General features: G+C 40.6%; 1 protein-coding gene across 1 annotated transcript; it reads right to left on the bottom strand.

The window, feature by feature from the left end:
- Positions 1-115: 115 nt before the first annotated feature.
- Positions 116-11,463, bottom strand: LOC134800566 (intraflagellar transport protein 52 homolog). The gene is made up of 9 exons (XM_063773055.1): positions 11,272-11,463; positions 8,206-8,423; positions 7,455-7,590; positions 5,774-5,922; positions 4,887-5,035; positions 4,337-4,484; positions 3,500-3,603; positions 1,954-2,092; positions 116-933 (listed from the first exon to the last, which is right to left on the bottom strand). The coding sequence occupies exons 1-9, from the start codon at positions 11,385-11,387 to the stop codon at positions 767-769; spliced, it is 1,326 nt and encodes a 441-aa protein (XP_063629125.1). The 5' UTR covers positions 11,388-11,463; the 3' UTR covers positions 116-766.
- Positions 11,464-18,236: the final 6,773 nt, after the last annotated feature.

The raw sequence follows: 18,236 nt of genomic DNA, 5'->3' as shown, positions 1-18,236 counted from the left end.
AAGTATTGCTTTGCCCCCTGTGTCGATAGCAAAAGTTATTGCACAATATATTTTATGGATATGAGTAAAGTTTTGAAATATATAAAATGTTCACGAGTAAAAGGAAACTTGGAAATTAATGCAAACTCGTATTTATTTACTGCTCTTATTTCCTAAATACATATATAATTTTAATAACTGATATTATAACAGGAATAATCGACTAAATTGGTATTCATGTAAATACAGTGAGATGTCGAAACTTTTGATATCTTAGTATATTTAATAAATGTTCAAAAACTTGAACACAAGACCTTCTTAACCAAATGAGATCTTAATATTTATACAGAAAACAGCTATGTTGGTATTAAACTGGTATTATATTAAACAAGCGTAGTATTACGAGTAGTACTTAGGTATATCGTCGACTTGTGGACCAAGTTAACCACAGAGTGGGAGCCCCAGGAGTCTAACCGGGGAGCCGGCAGGCCTCGTCGGCGATGGCGGGATAACTTGGACTCCTTCTTGAGAGGCTGGCCAGATATTGCACTAAATAGAGACGAGTGGAAGAAGAGGGGGGAGGCCTTTGCCCAGCAGTGGGACACAGTGGGCTCTGAATATATATATATCGTCAACTAGATCTATTCTTTGGTGTTCCTAGTCTTATCGGGGCTGATAATCCAATATGGCAAATGTGGCTTTTCCGGCCAGGTTAACGGTAAAAGTTTGCAAACATCGCCGCCAGTTTTGGCAAGATTTTTATCTGAATTGCAAAGTCGCATGTCCTCTAGTCCTTAACGGCGAGTTTCTTGAAAGTCGCGAGCTGCGTGGCGAGCTGGTGCAGGATGGTTTTGCCGCGCGGCGTGTCGGGCGGCAGCGCGCGGGAGAGCCGCACCACGCGCCCGCATTCCTGGACCAGGTACTCCAGCTCGTTCTCAACATGGCTTCCATCACCTGTTTCATACAAATTCGAATTTCAGGAATGGAATTTTGCACATTTTAATGCGGTATGATGATGATAATATTAGTTACTTACTTATAGTTAGTTAGTTAGTAATCACTTTATTGTACACAACACAGGTTTACAAAAATAAATTACAGTAATGGAAGTACAAAGGCGAACTTATCCCTATAAGGGATCTCTTCCAGCTAACCTTCGACTTACTTATGACTTATGATTTGGGATATAGAGCGTTTCTTTTATTTTTTGGCATTTTTATATATTGTGACCTTTTTTGCCACATTTGTGTTATTTCTAGTCAGGATCGCGATCCCTTTTCATCATAGGAGAAAAAAAGTGTCCTAAAATTTTTCATACTTTCCTTTTTGTTACCGCCATACATCTGCTGAAACAAGAGTTCGAGTAGTGTCCATCATTATATATTATATATTATGTTATGAGTATGTATGAAATATGTAGTAGTATATTAATTATATATATTCTAGTATTTTTATTTGTGTATTCTATATGTAGTTTATCAGAATTATTAGTTGTTCAGTTGTTTTCCAATGTTCTAATAAATGCCTCTGTTCTCCTTGCACCATTTTTACATGTCTCTGTTTGGCCCGATGGTTGACTGGTAGAGAATGCCATTAGGCATTAAGTTCGCCATTTGTACATTATTTTTATGTTTTGTGCAATAAAGTTTAAATAAATAAATAAATAAAATGCAATGTATATGGGAGAATGGTACGAAAAAAAGTCTGGGACATTTTTTTATCCCATGAGGATCGAAGGAGCTCGTGATTCTGCGTAGAAATAACACAAAAGTGGCAAAAAAGGTCACAATATATAAAAATGGCAAAAAAATAAAAGAAACGCTCACCTACTAGGTATATTACTGTCTTCCGAAGTTTAATAGACATTTGTTGGCGCGCTCCGAGCTCAAATCCCCTCAGAATCGAACAGCTCCAGCGGCGAGGGAGAAGCTCGTGGAATTTTGGGGGAACACCTTAGTAATAAGATCTGCCTACCTTCGCCTAGTCGCGCCGTGGGCTGCAGGCACTTGTTGGCAAGCCGGGCTAGCTGGGCGCGCTCCGAGCTCAGAGCCTCGTCCAAGTCAAACAGCTCCAACGGCGGCGGTGGGGGCTCGCGGAATGTCGGTGGGAATACCTATGAAAAGATCAAACGTGAGGATTCAGGAGAATGCTGCGCGCTGCTTCTGGCTTCATATTGACCCTACTCGTATATTTGAAACGTACTACTTACTACTCGCGTGTTATAAAATTAAAATGTTATTAAATTGATCTTCAGAAATTATCTGATCCCCTTCTCGAGTATGTTCAATATATCAGAGTTCAGTATGATAACGAGGATCAATATTATGTAATCCTAAAAATATTACCACTACACCTTATAAAACAAAGTCACACGCCGCGTCTGTCTGTTTGTATTGTACAGTCAGCAGCAATAGATTCTAAGCGGGTGAGGTGTTCAAAATGATCTTGACGCGATCTTATTATTGTAAAAATAATAAGAGCGCGGCAAGGTAATTTTGAACACCCTGCTGACTGTATGTATGTTCGCGATAAACTCAAAAACTACTGAACGGATTTTTATGCGGTTTTACCTATCAATAGAATGATTCTTGAGGAAGATTTAGGGGTAATTAATTTAGATAATTATATTAGATAATTTGTTAAGGTTTTGTGTAACCCATGCGATCGAAGCCGGGGCGGGTCGCTAGTAATATTATAAATTTGAAAATCTATAAAAGTAAGATATTAACTTAAGTACTATCAAATCGATTTACAGATATAGGCACCTATAAAAAAGTCGTTTTTAGGGTTCCGTACCCAAAGGGTAAAACGGGACCCTATTACTAAGACTTCGCTGTCCGTCCGTCCGTCCGTCTGTCACCAGGCTGTATCTCACGAACCGTGATAGCTAGACAGTTGAAATTTTCACAGATGATGTATTTCTGTTGCCGCTATAACAACAAATACTAAAAACAGAATAAAATAAAGATTTAAATGGGGCTCCCATACAACAAACGTGATTTTTGACCAAAGTTAAGCAACGTCGGGAGTGGTCAGTATTTGGATGGGTGACCGTTTTTTTTTTGCTTGATTTTTGTTTTTTTTTTTTTGCATTATGGTACGGAACCCTTCGTGCGCGAGTCCGACTCGCACTTGCCCGGTTTTTTTGAAATTCCTCTCTTAGAGATATTACGAAGTGGTTAAAAAAATGAAAGTACGTTGATGTTGTTATACATATTTTAAAGATCTAAAGTAGGTAGTTATATTATATCGGTTAGTTAATCACGGAAACAATTGAACTACTTCTACGTGGACGGAAATCCGGGCAGAGGCTAGTTGGTAAATAAATGTAGTCTGTAAAATATACAAGACCTGTCTATATACTAACGACACTTCAAAATCATAATCAATAAGGCTACAGCTACAGACATACGCGGTAATATAAATATAACGTGTAGTCGAAGGTGTAGAAGAGGGATGGCATCATCTAGTATATGTATTGTATAATACGTAGACTACGTATGTCTGGTTTTTGTCTTACCGCTAGTTGTAGTGGCGGGAAAGGTGTCTCGAACTGCGGCGCTATCAGCCGTAGCGGTTCGTGTTTGACTCCTAGCGCGTCATACAGCCCTAGTACTTCGGGTACTGAAACACAGAGAAGCGCCGGTTCAATACACTGCGATATGTTAGGGTTCAACCCACCCCACCATACATACACCTTATTATTACATCAACGAGTACCTATACATATATGTATTATGACGTAATTGCTAAGGAACAAATTCTATGGATTCAGTGTAGGATAATTAGGCTGGTGACCCATAAAAACTATGTACCTAACATCTGTTAACTACCAATAATTCACGCAAATAAACGATATCTTATCTTATCTTAGTTAGCAATAGTACCTACTTGCAAACATGCAATACAGAATATTTATACGCTTGGCGAGGTTACCAATATCTTAAGCCGTTAAAACTGGATATCGGATCAACACAGAAATCGCTACATAGAAAGTGTAGTTTTTAATTTTGGCTAAGGTCAAAGATTCCTATGGGACTGCAAATCCTGTCGACGTGCAGATGAATAATCTGCAACTGCATACTCACGGCGAGCGAGGATAGCGAGAACAGGCGCCAGGAGAAAAGCGCGTACGGATGCAGCGGGGTGAGGCGCGTCGCCGTGAGGGAGCGACATAGATGACAGCAGCCTAGTGTGCCGTGCGGTACATTTCCGTACTCACGCCGAGCCAGGTTGAGCGAGAACAGGCGCCAGGAGAAGAGCGCGTGCGCGTGCAGCAGGGTGAGGCGCGTCGCCGTGAGGGAGCGACATGGATGACAGCCGCCTCGTGTGCCGTGCGGTACATTTCCATACTTACGCCGAGCCAGGTTGAGCGAGAACAGGCGCCAGGAGAAGAGCGCGTGCGGGTGCAGCGGGGTGAGGCGGGGCGGCGGCGCCGTGGCCGGCTCCGGCAGCGGCACGGATGAGAGCCACATTGTGTCGCCAATTGTGCGGTACTCATTGACCTGCCAAACAGATATTTCAGTGGCATGTTTTTTTCTGTAACATTTATAACTTTCCAGTTTTGAATACTAATTAAAACATCTTTAGTAGAACTCACCACGCAAGTCCAGTCTCTAGAGAGGGACTCGATAGATACGTGTGGATACATAGAATATGCAAAGAAGATGAGCTGATGTCGCGTCACGTGATTTGCGATTTTACAGGAAGTCAAGCCAGCACAGGGTAATTCAGATGAACAAATGATCGCGTACTGTGCGGTTTAAGAGGAATGCTCCAGCTGAGGAATGAGCTCTCTGTCAAGGTTTTCTCGAAGGGCTGCGGTAGAGGTTCTTCTGAAAAGGATTGTACAGTTTTCCAAAGGGTCGGCAACGTGCATGTAACACCCTCTGTTAAGTGTGACTCACGTCGGGATCCTCGACATCCACGGGGTTGAGGTGCAGGTCGGCGATCCCGCCGAGGTGGTCGAAGATCTTCTCCCGGATGAGGTCGTTGCACTCGCTCTCCAGGTACTGGTCGGCGAAGAAGTGGCCCGACCCGATCACAAATAATTTTCCTGTAGATACAAAGACTATGTTGTTATAATGGTATCGTCTTGGGTCGTCCCATTCGTTTTTCGTCAAGTTCTTAAATTGGCCCTATTCTGTTTTCGTCGCGCATTCTACATTGAAAGCCACCGACAATTGTGACGAATGTAGAATGGGTGACGAAAGCAGAATAGGACTAATTTAAGGACTTGACGAAGAACGAATGGCACGACCCAAGACGATACCGTTATGATGTACTTCTATGTCAAGTTAGAAATACGAGTTTTTGAACGAAAACGTAGAGAGAAGATTCGAAGAATACTTGTAAGATGTCACAGGCGTCACAGCGATACGATACTGATCTGTCATTGCCAACCCACCCAAACCATCCAAATACCAGAGTTAAATAAGTGGTCCGGGACCTAAAATCTCCATAATACTACTTAGCTGTGCCAGCAATAAGCACACACAGAGTGTGTGTTCGTACGCGTACCTAGCTCCAGGAGGAAGATTTACAAAATCACGTTGCCTATGTCCAACCCAACGACTGTAGTTTTCTACATGCTAATGACAAATGAAAAATAGGACCTTCTTATTTGCACCTCCACTCTTCTCAGAAGTGTATATATAGCGTTACGACGGGCCTCTTTACGGGGTAGCGTTACCTTCAGTGTGGCGCCGTACGGGTACACAATGTTGGGCGTCACCGTCGTCGCCGACTCTTCACTAAATCAAACAAATTATAAAGACAGAGCCTTAATCGTCACCTCCAGTCTTCTCAGAAGTGTATAGCGCTGCGATGGGCCTCTTCACGGGGTAGCACACGTCGCTGCTGGACAAGATAGCCGCCGCCGGCCGCTTCACCGTCAGTGTGGCGCCGTACGGGTACACGAAGTTGGGCGTCGCCGGTTCTTCACTGCAAATCTTAGAGGATATAACCAACGGAGACGCCATGTCTAAAATTTTCGGTACAAAATAGTCTGCCGTTTTTTGCGGGGGAGGGGCACATCAAATGTATAGGTACGTCATGTCAGATAAACGTCAGTCCATACATATGGTTGACAAGTTGTTGACCATTGGCCGCCTATTTTCGACAGAGGGGAACGCCTGTTAATGGCGGCTCCATTGTTAATTACTCCGAGCTGCAAATAATGTAAGTACAGAAACCAAATTTAGATATAAAAAGCAGCCAAGTGCGAGTCGGACTCGCCCATGAAGGGTTCCGTAGCAGCAAGTAACATAATAAAATTGCGGTTTACGATTTATGACGTATTAAAAAAACTACTTACTAGATCTCGTTCAAACCAATTTTCGGTGGAAGTTTGCATGGTAATGTACATCATATATTTTTTTTAGTTTTATCATTCTCTTATTTTAGAAGTTACCGGGGGGGGGGGGACCACACATTTTACCACTTTGGAAGTGTCTTTCACGCAAACTATTCAGTTTATAAAAAATGAATGATATTAGAAACCTCAATATCATTTTTGAAGACCTATCTATAGATACCCCACACGTATGGGTTTGATGATTATGAAAAAAAAAACAACGGGTTGCACTCAGGAGTGCCGACAGAAGTGAAAACTCAATGACTAGTCCAAAATGTCTGCAGCACTATGTATAATTGACCCATCCTCCTTTCTATTGAAAAACTTTAGTTCCGAAATTGCTGGTCAGTGAGCTTGTTTAAAATTCGAAATTCAAATTTGTAGCGTTAATTGTTTAAAATTCGAATAGAAATTGTAAAGTTACCTTGCAGACCTCGCATCTAAATATATTTGGTCATGATATTTTGAGTTTTATTCACCAGTACTAAAGTTCACTTTTATTTTATTGCATTATATTTGAGTGATAAAGTTAGAATGTAACTGTGAGATCCTCGTATTTCAACCCGTACAAGATTAGAACCTTTTTCATGTAATGTCATTGAGTTTTTCTTTATTGATTTAAATGCCATCTAAATGAGTGGCCATCTAAACCTTACGGTCACGTGATCGCGTTACGCTGTCTCGAGTTTATAATTATTCCCCCACTTCAAAAAGTGCCCAGCCCAGTTTTCACTTCAAACATTTTTGAGTTTCTGTTCTAAGTATGGGGAACCCCAAAATTTATTGTTTATTTTCTATTTTTGTGTGAAAATCTTAATGCGGTTCACAGAATACCTACTTCCCAAGTTTAGTTCTTATAGTTTCGGAAAAAAATCTGTTCCTGAGATTTGTAAACTACAGCATCCGTACTAGGGGACCATAGTTTACAAGACCTGTTTAACCTAGACGTTTGTTATTAACAACGCTTATCGACTTGGCTACATTCGCACCAGTATACGGAGTATACCTCTCCTGTTACGCACACCTGTAAGGAACTGCGAGGTCAAAAGAATGTTTAAGTCGGGTACATTAGTGTTAAAATGCTTAGTGAATAGCAAGGTACCAAGGCTACAGAGCTTACAGAAAGTCGTCTGATTCGCTCGCGTAGTTAGGCATCTTCATAATCTGCTTAGCGACGGCGCGGTTAAGGATACCGCTCGAGATGTGACATTCCTTCGGGTGGTAGAACTTGTGGTATTTCGCTCGGACCACGCAATCTGTAAATAACAAAACTACTAAAAACCGGACGAGTGCGAGTCGGACTCGCCCAAAGAGGGTTCCGTACTTTAGTATTTGTTGTTATAACGGCAACAGAAATACATCATCTGTGAAAATTTCAACTGTCTATCACGGCTTCTGAGATACAGCCTATGAGACAGTAGAGTCTTAGTAATAGGGTCTCGTTTTTACCCTGTGGGTACGGAACCCTAAATATCTTACTTATTCACTGTAAATATTCATATTTTATTGTTTATCTTGCAAGTTATTTTCATTCGCTTGGTTATCAATAAAAAAGGTCTGAAAATTGCTGTTCATAAAGATCTATTGACTAAATAATCAAAGTAATGAAATGAAACATAGAGAGTGTCATCGTTGACGCATTGGACTGACTATACTTAGATAAACCTTATTTCAATAACATAAGGTTTAACATTTGTCAATTAGGTAAATAGTGTTTTTATTAGGTACCTACTACACTACCTAACGAAGAAAACTTGGTTGAACTAGCGTGTTGCCAACTTGCCACGCGCATCTATTCAGTTGTCGTCTTTGGCGGTCAAAACTCATAAATATTTTTCTTCAGGCACAACATACAAGATAAACGAACCAACCATTATTCACAACGATCCCGTATTCCTCCAAAAAAAAGTTGATATTCGTGTTCATACGCTCCTCCCCGCCGTCGGTCATCGCCACAAGCACCGAGTCTCCCCGCTCCACCACACTCTTCAGGCACGCCAGTTCGTCATCTGTGAACACATTCTGCGGCCCTGGTACCACTACGATTTTCACGTCTTGCAGAATGCTGGGGGAGAGCTCCTCGCGATTTCTGAAAAGCCAGTATGTTAAACTTTTACACAGTTAGATATATAAGAAGTTCTTTTACGACCCTGGTACTGTCTACATAGCTGTAGCGCGCTAGCTGGTTTTATCGTCTTGCAGAATGTTGGTGGAAACCTCTTTATGGTTTCTGAAATTTTAGTACTTTTGCATACGTCACGTGGTTGCCGAGTTTTCTAGAGAGTTGAGTAAACTGTAATGAATTAATGAATCGATGTACAGGCGATAGTTTTGAACTAACGATTAGAAAACCCTCCCTTTGAAAAAAAATTATAATACGCCTATTAATTCTATACCTATAAAGTTATAGAGATACCTACCTAAACCTATCATCTATTATTTGTAACGAAGACCATTGCGATGAGCCCAAACACGATAACTCTGCTATTCGTTGGATGTCCACGTCGGTCGTCGTCTATCATGTTCTTCGATGTTATTTCGTAACGAAGCTAGCCATCCATTGCATCAATTGAAATTGGAAAAGTCCTGCGGCCCGATTTGAACTTTAAGATACGTCAATTAATAGACCTAGAAACGATATGGATTATATATGTCAGTGTCAAATGTGACGTTTCTTCAAATAAAAACGTCACTTTTGACACTGACACATCTAATCCATATCGTTTCTAGATCTATTAATTGACGTATCTTAAAGTTCGAATCGGGCAGCTGGATGATCGTCAGGCTAGTGTGCCTATGTTTAATCTCCGGCATAAAAAGAGGGGTGTTATAAGTTTGACGCCATTGTCTTATCGTATCATTACTGGGCTACTAGCCTAAATAGCCATATGCACATAAGCACATAACCAATAAACCCACTGAGTTGGATTTATAAGCTACTTACGTACCTAACATCTAATTTGCATAATATATGTACAATACTTAGATCTAGAAGCGCTGTTTTCAATGGAACATGGTATACAATGATACATACCTATACACAATTAGGTATTATAATATATACCGAGGTTACACATACCTACTTAATACTAGACACATGTTGCCTCACAGGACATCTCCGCGCGACTACTGTGTTTCTGGTACTTTGTGTCTAGGATCTAAAACAAGTCTAGACTTTACCGCGATCTATCTCCTAGCTCGTCTGCGCTTCTAGTCGTTTCGCTCCCGTCTGGCCTAGGTCGTTACCGGCCCGCCAGTAACCTAGGCGACGCGCGATCACTACATATAGGTGCCTAGTAACAGGTTTAAGTGTCCGCTTGAGAGTCCTGAGGTGCTAGTACTTTTAATCTAAGATCCAGAAAATCTAGACTTTCAGCTCTATGATTAAGTTGTCTGTGAAAATTGTCTATTTATTTAATACTGGGTGGACATTGTTGCTATATGCCAGGTTTAGGTACCTACTAAGTTTGTTTCATTATCCTTGCTTCGAACACGTACCTACTTACTATTATTTATCACTGCCATGTTCATAATTATTGACCGAGCGTTAGTGAAGGGCTCCGTTCCAGCTTGGGCAAAAATGTTTTCGTATGTCCGGATGGAGTTTATCTTAGATTCTATTCATAAATCAACAATAACAAAGTACAGAATTTTTCTCATTTATTAAAACTTACAAAGCGATATTATAACCATAAACAGAAATAATTATAAGTCAACATTCAGGTCACGCAGCGAGCCGATCGCATGAGATGTCAGATTATTATAGACGTGCTCCGGGCCACAGACCTATCAATCCTTGAATCCTGTCATTCGCTAACCAGACCGCCGGAGAGCTAGCCACGGAAATAGGTATGCAATCTATAGAGCAACGAAATCCCTCTAGTTAGTGTAGCCTACTATCATTATTAATTAACCCGGGTGCCTGGCAGCCGTTCAGCGGTGGGTGCGGGAGTCGATGGGCAACAAAAAGTTGTAAAATCAATTGAAGGTGTGCAATTAATAGAGCTCTGAGTTTGATGTGATATAATAGCTAATTATGTATTTAATTCAAATATAACAATGCCAGGCGTTTTATTTGGGGGAAAAGTAATGCCAGGTGATGAAAGTACCTACACAATGACTAGAGCGCCTGCAGGAAGACCACGAGCAAATTGCACCTGACTCACAATTGCTTTACGCATAGTGTTGTATATTTATATGTCTTCTACTTTTTGTACTCTGTCACAGAATAAATAATAGTACTACTTTGTTCAATTACGCCTAGGTAAGTGTTAGGAAAAAGTAGAAGACATATACGACACTATGCGTAAAGCAATTGTGAGTCAGCTGCAATTTGCTCGTGGTCTTCCTGCAGGCGCTCAAGTGATTGTGTACTTTCATCACCTGGCACTACTTTTCCCCCAAATAAAACGCCTGGCATTGTTATATTTGAATTAAATACATAATTAGCTATTATATCACATCAATCTCAGAGTTCTATAAATTGCACACCTTCAATTGATTTTACAACCCCTTTGTTGCCCATCCACTGCCGCACCCACCACCAAACAGCTGCCAGGCGCCCGGATTAATTAATAATGATAGTATGGCATACTAACTAGAGGGATTTCGTTGCTCTATAAATTGCATACCTATTTCCGAGCTAGTTCTTAGACTATTATTATCCAGTTCTGTGCTCCGGGCTGCTTTGGTAACAACATCTCTTTGGGCACCGCTCAGGAATGTGCTGGGTGGTTTGGTATCTTCCTATTCATGGTTGATAATGATAAGTAATTAAGAATTGGGAAGTGCAATACTGGTACTCTTATACCTTTAAACAGCATTTCTTGTTTATTTATATGGGGGTTTTCGGGAGCGATAAATCGATCTAGCTAGGTACTATTATATATCAAAGCAAAGCTTGGTCTCCCAGATATTTGAAATAATATGTGACTTACATCATGACTTTCCATGTCGACTTGAGTTTCCTGTGCAGCAGTTTATAGTTCTCATTTATCTTGAATATTTCGTTCTTGGAAACATCGAACAAAATCGTATTTACTGTAGTCTTCATTATAATAGTTTTCACAACAGTTTTCCGCCACAAGAATCGACATTTGTTGTTGTTGACATACTTTGTCGCTTGGCAACCGTTCGCTGTCAGTTATGACGCTTGCACATGGCGCATAACAAGCTCTTTACTTTAAATATATTATTCATACTTAAAACCTATGAATACCACATGGCGCTGCGGCATAGAAGGCATAGAAGATCAAATATTAGAAAACAAATGAAGATTTCAAGAAACGAGTCATCAAAGAGCATATAATCACTACGTTCTAAGAGGCGGAACTCCATAGTACGTTTTTGTCAAACGGTTCGTTTTGACAGGACTTGACTGACGTATGACTGATGAGCATCTATTCATACCAACATAAAGAAAATTGTTTATAGCACAGATAAAGAAATATATTATCTATATATTTATCTATGGTTTATAGAAAGCAGTGCTGTGAAAAATCGATAATAGTGAGTTCTCGAAACGATAATAACCGACATGATAGAAAGTAGTGCTGCGAAAAATCGATAATAGTGACTTCCTAAACCGATAAAAACCTAAACTCATTCAAAACTTTTTATCGTAGAAAATAAAACACCTGTGAGTTTATTACAAACTTTATTAATTTCTTAAGTTCATACTTGGTATATACAAAAACTCATTTATTATAAATAATAAGTGTTCTAAAATGAATATAAAACTAAAATTAACTACAATTAAGATAACTGAAGCTAAAAATTTTGCGCCCTTGGTAGGGTGCCCATCACGCAGGCAGCGTTCCCGCGCTGGATTGCTATGGCCAATCTTTGCGCGAGAAAGCTGCCTGCGCGAGGATCACCTGTGGCCTCCCTTAGGAATTTACTGAGCACCTTGTGGAGTCCCCGAGCCCCCCTACCCCATGGACCTAGTGTCTCGACGCCAAAGGCTACATATTCGTAGTATGCGCCGAGACAACTATATTTATTCGCCTTGAAGAGTTCTCGGACGTCAGCCGCCGCCCCGGCCTGTTTGCTGGTGGCTAAAATGTAGGACACCGCCAGCGTATCTGCGCAGGTGGCGTCCTACACCAGCGCCCGGCCCATCCGCCAGGGGATCAACGACATCCCGTCGGAGCGTTTGCCGTCATCCCTTGCGATCTGGGGCTCCAGAGCCGCAGGGACGTCGGCGCTGACGAGCGCTCTCCTCAGGATGTCGTTGAGCGCGGCGTGACGGGATAGGCGGCCGGCGCCCGAGGAGCAGGCGAGTCCGTGGTGGCCAAGGCGATCAACAGGGGCCCCACTAGAGGCACAGCTGTGGTCCACGCATACATCGGCCCCGACCCGGAATCCGATAGCAATTCTGAGTGTTTGGCTCGATGAAAGTGCCGTTGTTGGGTGATGGATAGGCATGCAGCCATAAAATTAGTAAAATAAAATAATTTATTTACCAATAAACTATGGTTTACATATTTACCAGGGACCCCCGCACTAGGTGAGACCTGCGGGCTCAGCACGGTTCCATTTTTATCGACTATCACTATGCGCGTCCCTTTCGCACTTACATACTTGTTAGAACGTGACAGGCATGGTGACAAGGGATAAAAACACGACCGTGCTAAGCCGCCTGGGCTACATATAACCGCGAAAATCGAAGTTCGCAAATTGCGGGCATTTTTCTCTGTCACTCTAATTACACCTTCATTGGAGTAAAAGAGAAAAATCCCCGCAATTTGCGAATTACGGTTTTCGCGGTAGCCCCTCTGTATCGTAGCCTATCTCATTCTACCGCATGGCTGCGTCCCTTGGACTGGCCGGCGCTGGCCCATTGTGTACAGGGGCCTTTAGATTTGTACAGTATCTGGATTTAGTTACTTAATAGGTATAGCATGCAAGTTACAAAATTACTAAAAATTACACTTAAATATTTGCGTACATTATAAAATATTACTTAGTATAGCTTCTAGCGGTTTCCACGTAGTTAAGTGATTGAAGAAGAGTGTAGGTAAGCTTTTTGGCCTCAATAACTGATCTGTCTTCGATTTGAGATAACAATGCTTTAGCATGACACTGTAGGTTGAAGCCTTAAGGTGGTCCTCAAATCGTTTACCGAAGGCGGAGAAGACTTTTGGAACAGGCAGGTTAAAGATTCGGTTTTTGAGAAGCGAGACGTAACAAGTCATGAGTGTAGACGATTTGTGTGTAAGCAAAACGATACTGTGCAAAAATAACTGCCGAACAGTCAGGCCATAGCTTCAGCGTAGAGTTCAGAAGTTGGAAATCGAAAGGGTCATTGTCCAGACTCTGGAATGGACACAGCTAGGAGCCTTGCGTGGTCCCTTCCCGACGAAGTGTCAATTGGGGATTTTAGAACGGCAGTGGGGGCTAAGTTGTCCCAGGCCCTTTGCCTCTCGGGTCTAGGTGGAACATCTGGCAGTTTAGCTAGCCAGGCTTTCTTGGCCTCATCCAAGCACGCGATCTCGCAGTTTGTTATTTTAAGGATTTTACCTGCGAGATCAGACGTGCTATGGATTGAGGACAAGAATGCCGGCAGAGCAATACTCGATATTTTGCGTGTTCCTAAACCGCCAAACCTAATGGGCAAAGAATCTTGGGTCCAAGCCGGTTCATTAAAACGGACATTCAAAATCGTTTCCAGTTGTGACTTAAGGAGACTATCGATAGGTTGGACTAAACTAGCGACTTTCCAGATAGGGCAGCAATGGAGCAAGTACGTAAATTTGGGAACCAACAAACAACATTTTAAAATAAATAAGGCCGAATGGCTACTAATTTTGACTAAACGATCTGAATTAACATAAAATTTAGAAATCGATTTGGCCAAAACAGACGGAATAGCTTCATCGATAATGAGGGAGCCGAGAAGGTGGAGATTATCCTTTGATAAGATTTTAATGTTTGGGGCTAAACTCGAAAAACTTTGAAGTACCTGGGCTGCTAAAGAGGGTTCTAAGTTTTCGAAAATGTACAATTCACATTTGTCTAAGTTAATAGTAAAAGAGTAACAATAACGGGAAAAGTTGAAGGCACGACACCTCAGGGCCCTCCTCCTACTAGATTGGTGTGCTCAAATTACGGCACCTATATGCTATTAAAACTGCACGAGGCCATGCGCTTGGCGGGGAACAGAACCCTATGGAGGAACCTGGTCTTCAACAGAAGGATATGATGTCACGATCCTCAGTATTGAGGGACCGACTGAAGAGGAGGGATAAGTCTGCCAGGACCGTTTTTGAGTCTCCGCTGATGGTGCCGTCGTCCAGGTACCAAACATGCAGTATGAACGTGAGACTATGAATAGCTCTATTTCTATTTCTAATACTGAATGTACAAATATGCTGTACCTATGTTTTTAAACACTGAACTGTACAAAATATATTCTGGTAGAATTTACAAACGGATACACTGTACTCGTTACAAAATCTAACATGTTTGTCTAAAGATTTTTCAAAAACTAATCTTAGAATTAATATATTTAAATAGGATAAGGTAAACACAAATATAACTGTAAAAAGGAAGTAGGAACTAACTGAATTACCGTCACACACTCAACTCAACAGTCGAAATTATATATACCTAGCTATAACTTTAAGCCGTATCAGCTGTGGGCTGTGTGTGATAGTGTGTGTGTTAATTATAACGCTATGAGCTGATCCTCATTAACCCCTGACGCAGAATGGCTACAGAATCACAATCTCCAAGTTAATACGCATAAAATAAAACTCATTCAGTTAAGACCCTACCAAAACGAACCCATAGATCTAACTTTAACCAAAATAATAAGTTTATGGCAAAAAAAAAAATTTAGCACAAGTTTTTATCGCTGACTGTACTTTTATTCCACGGGCAACTAATACTCATCGAGACAATTCTATAAACCCCAAACACAATTAGGTTTCGTTGTTTTATCACAGAGTTCCTATGGCCACCTCCTGTCTCGCCTTACTTATGTATACAAATTTCCAGCTTCATAGGAAGTCGGGAAGTGGGTCAAATTTAACTTGCAAGATTTGACCCGTACAAACATAGTTACATAGTCTGTACTAAATATAGTGTGCATTGATACCATCAATGAAAATAGAGTGTATTAGAGGCGGATTGTCAAAGTAAATTATGTAGCCACTGTAAATTTACTGCCAATATCTTTCGACAGAAAATTAAAACTGTTAGAACGCCATTTGACTTTGATCCATAAGGCTGATTAAGACGGCGCGCGAAGCGTATGCGATTTTAGCTACATTGCGGACTGTTGGTTAAGTCCAATTCAACCGACCGATCGAAAACCGCAATGTAATGAAACTCGCATGCGAGTTCTCGCATTGACTAAATGAGCCCTTTTATTCTTCACTGATATGTGTAAATTTGTTACATATTGAAATTAACGCCATCTACTCGACTGTAGGCCAAAGGTTATGGCGCCATCGCTAGAAAAGATTGCACCATACCTTTGGCCTACATTCGAGTAGATGGTGTTAATATTAATATTTAACAAGTTTACACATATCAAATACTATTACTTATTCTGTGATATCAGTGAAAGAATAATGATCAAAGTCAAATGGCGTTCTAACAGGTTTAATCTTCTGTCGAAAGATGGCAGTAAATGTAGAGTACTGTAGCTACTTACATAATTTACCATGACAGTAACTCTCTATTTAAAATTCTCTTAGATACCATGTTTTAAAGATGGATTTAAAAAACAATTTATTTGGTTAAAGTCCTAAGCTACCTATTAGGCAGATTCTTAATAAAGTAAACTCGATTTCACTTTCATGAGCTTCTTCAGCAATTCTTTCTTCGTTGTATTGTAATCTGTAACAAGTAAAATTAATTTAAATGTAACTCCGTAGAAATCTTTGGTCTCTTAAATGCATTCGTACAATGCAAACATAAGTACATCCGCGCAAAAATTAAAACATGTATGAGAACATTTTACCAAGTGGATGAAATTAGGCTTGTTTTAAGCAATGGTATGTATGCAGACAGAGATTAAAAAGTATTATTTGGTACTATTCCGCCGTATACCTACATCCTTTAAAACGAAGATGAGATAATAATATGCTGTGCGTAAATATTAACCAATAACTTTGGAATTAATTTTCAAACTGCTGAGAGATAAACATATTTTTTTAATACGAGTAACAATACCATATTCACTTACCTAGTCTTTTGATTTGCTCGCTGCGTTTTTCGATTATCAGAAGCAAGAACTAGAGTATCCCTAGACCCGCCAGGTTGTTTGTTAGCAAAGCGGGGGCGTTTCGCTGGTATTGACGCTGAAATCAAATAATCCGCATAATTATAGAGGTACTAGCTGCTCGCCTCTTTATTAGTAGTATTAGTACCTACCTACTTAAAAATGGAGACCTATAAGCTCTAGAAACCACGGACCGGAAGACGCAGCGTGGGAAGGCCCTCTACAAGATGGAGTTGTATGGGGTCGGCGCGTGACCGGCCGCTGTGGAGATCGTTGAGGGAGTTCTTTGGCCATCAGTGGACGTCTTTCGGCTGATATGATGGATATGATGATGATGAAGCTTTCGGAAACCCGTCGCGCGAGTGACTAAAAATACGTAAATGCTCTACCCATCCATGCAGTATCATACCATGCCCGTGCTGTCGTGAACGTATCAAGCATGGAATGTAAGTTAGTGATAAATAAGAGCTCGTCAACATAGGTAGAGTTTTTTTGATACTCCCACGTCAGCAGCAGATGTTGCTAAGCGGACGAGGTGTTCAAAATTACCTTGATACCATCTTGATACGCACTTATTCTCTTAACAATACAAGTCGCGTTAAGATCATTTTGAACACCTGGCCCTTATAGTAAATAACCTTATAATCGGTCAAGTCCTATAAATTAAATACCTTTGTACTTAAATTACATACTTCACTGCAGGCTTCACTTATACGGACTCTACTTGTCTGGTCTAATGTATGGTTTTGAACCATAACCATTTCTTGTTCGGTGGACAAGTCGCATGCTCAATAGGCAATAGCATTAATTGAGCCAATAACATTTTTTTTCTCAATTCTACGCTTACCTTTTTCCGGTCGAATGCTTATTCCAGATTTCAGACAAGCTTGGCCTGTACTCGTAGATGCAGTAGGTAGCTGAAGTTTGTGCTGGAACATTTCACACGTTAAAATAAGTTTTAAAAATAAATTACAAACATAGGTACCAACATAAAACATTAATAGTTAGTACCTTCACTTATTTTTATTTGTCAGTCGTAGTTAGCTGTTAACCAAGCAGGTAAGACTTAGACCGTTTAAATACCTTACTTAAAACTTCTTATCTGTTTTATACCGATCTATGTTTTACCTAGTAATAGCTGATACTAATGACCTGCTTGAAGACATGCATATCGGCGTCCGCGTGAGAGCAAATCTCGCATACTACCGAATACCTAGTAGGTAAAGAATCCTCAAGTAAACTATTAAAGAGCATGCGAAGACCATCTCCGTATAAATCTTTAAGCGGACGCACACATTTAACCGGTTTCGATGAAACTTGCATGGGGTATGAACTTTAAGATTTTTTGCCCCGTTTCTTAATTCCCAATGATACCACACTCGTAGTTCGTACCTATCAATAAGCGAGATTATCATACTAATACGTACACGTACATAGAACGTTATGGATAAACCGGTTTTGATAAAACTTCCACTGAATAACCTACTAAGTTGAGATAAATGTACCTATGCCAAAAATAATATTTAATAGAAAAAAACCGACTTCTCAAAACAGTCTGAAATGCCATATATGTAAATTATTGGCTGGCATTTAACTGATCACCATATATAGTAATCCACTTCGTCACCTTTTTCTAGTAGCATTTCGTTTCTGTAAGGGTCGCAGTTCTTA

This window comes from Cydia splendana, chromosome 20, assembly GCF_910591565.1.
Source record: "Cydia splendana chromosome 20, ilCydSple1.2, whole genome shotgun sequence".
Lineage (NCBI taxonomy): Eukaryota > Metazoa > Arthropoda > Insecta > Lepidoptera > Tortricidae > Cydia > Cydia splendana.
This window is presented reverse-complemented; position numbering and strand designations above follow the sequence as displayed.

What these genes read in the sequence shown, in the direction of transcription:
- LOC134800566 (XM_063773055.1), bottom strand. Translation starts at nt 11,387, where the DNA reads ATGAAGACTACAGTAAATACGATTTTGTTCGATGTTTCCAAGAACGAA. An exon ending in TCGACATGGAAAGTCATGAT is followed by an intron (nt 8,424 to 11,271) that starts GTAAGTCACATA and finishes CTGGCTTTTCAG; the next exon opens with AAATCGCGAGGAGCTCTCCC. An exon ending in CACTTCTGAGAAGACTGGAG is followed by an intron (nt 5,036 to 5,773) that starts GTGACGATTAAG and finishes TTGTATCTACAG; the next exon opens with GAAAATTATTTGTGATCGGG.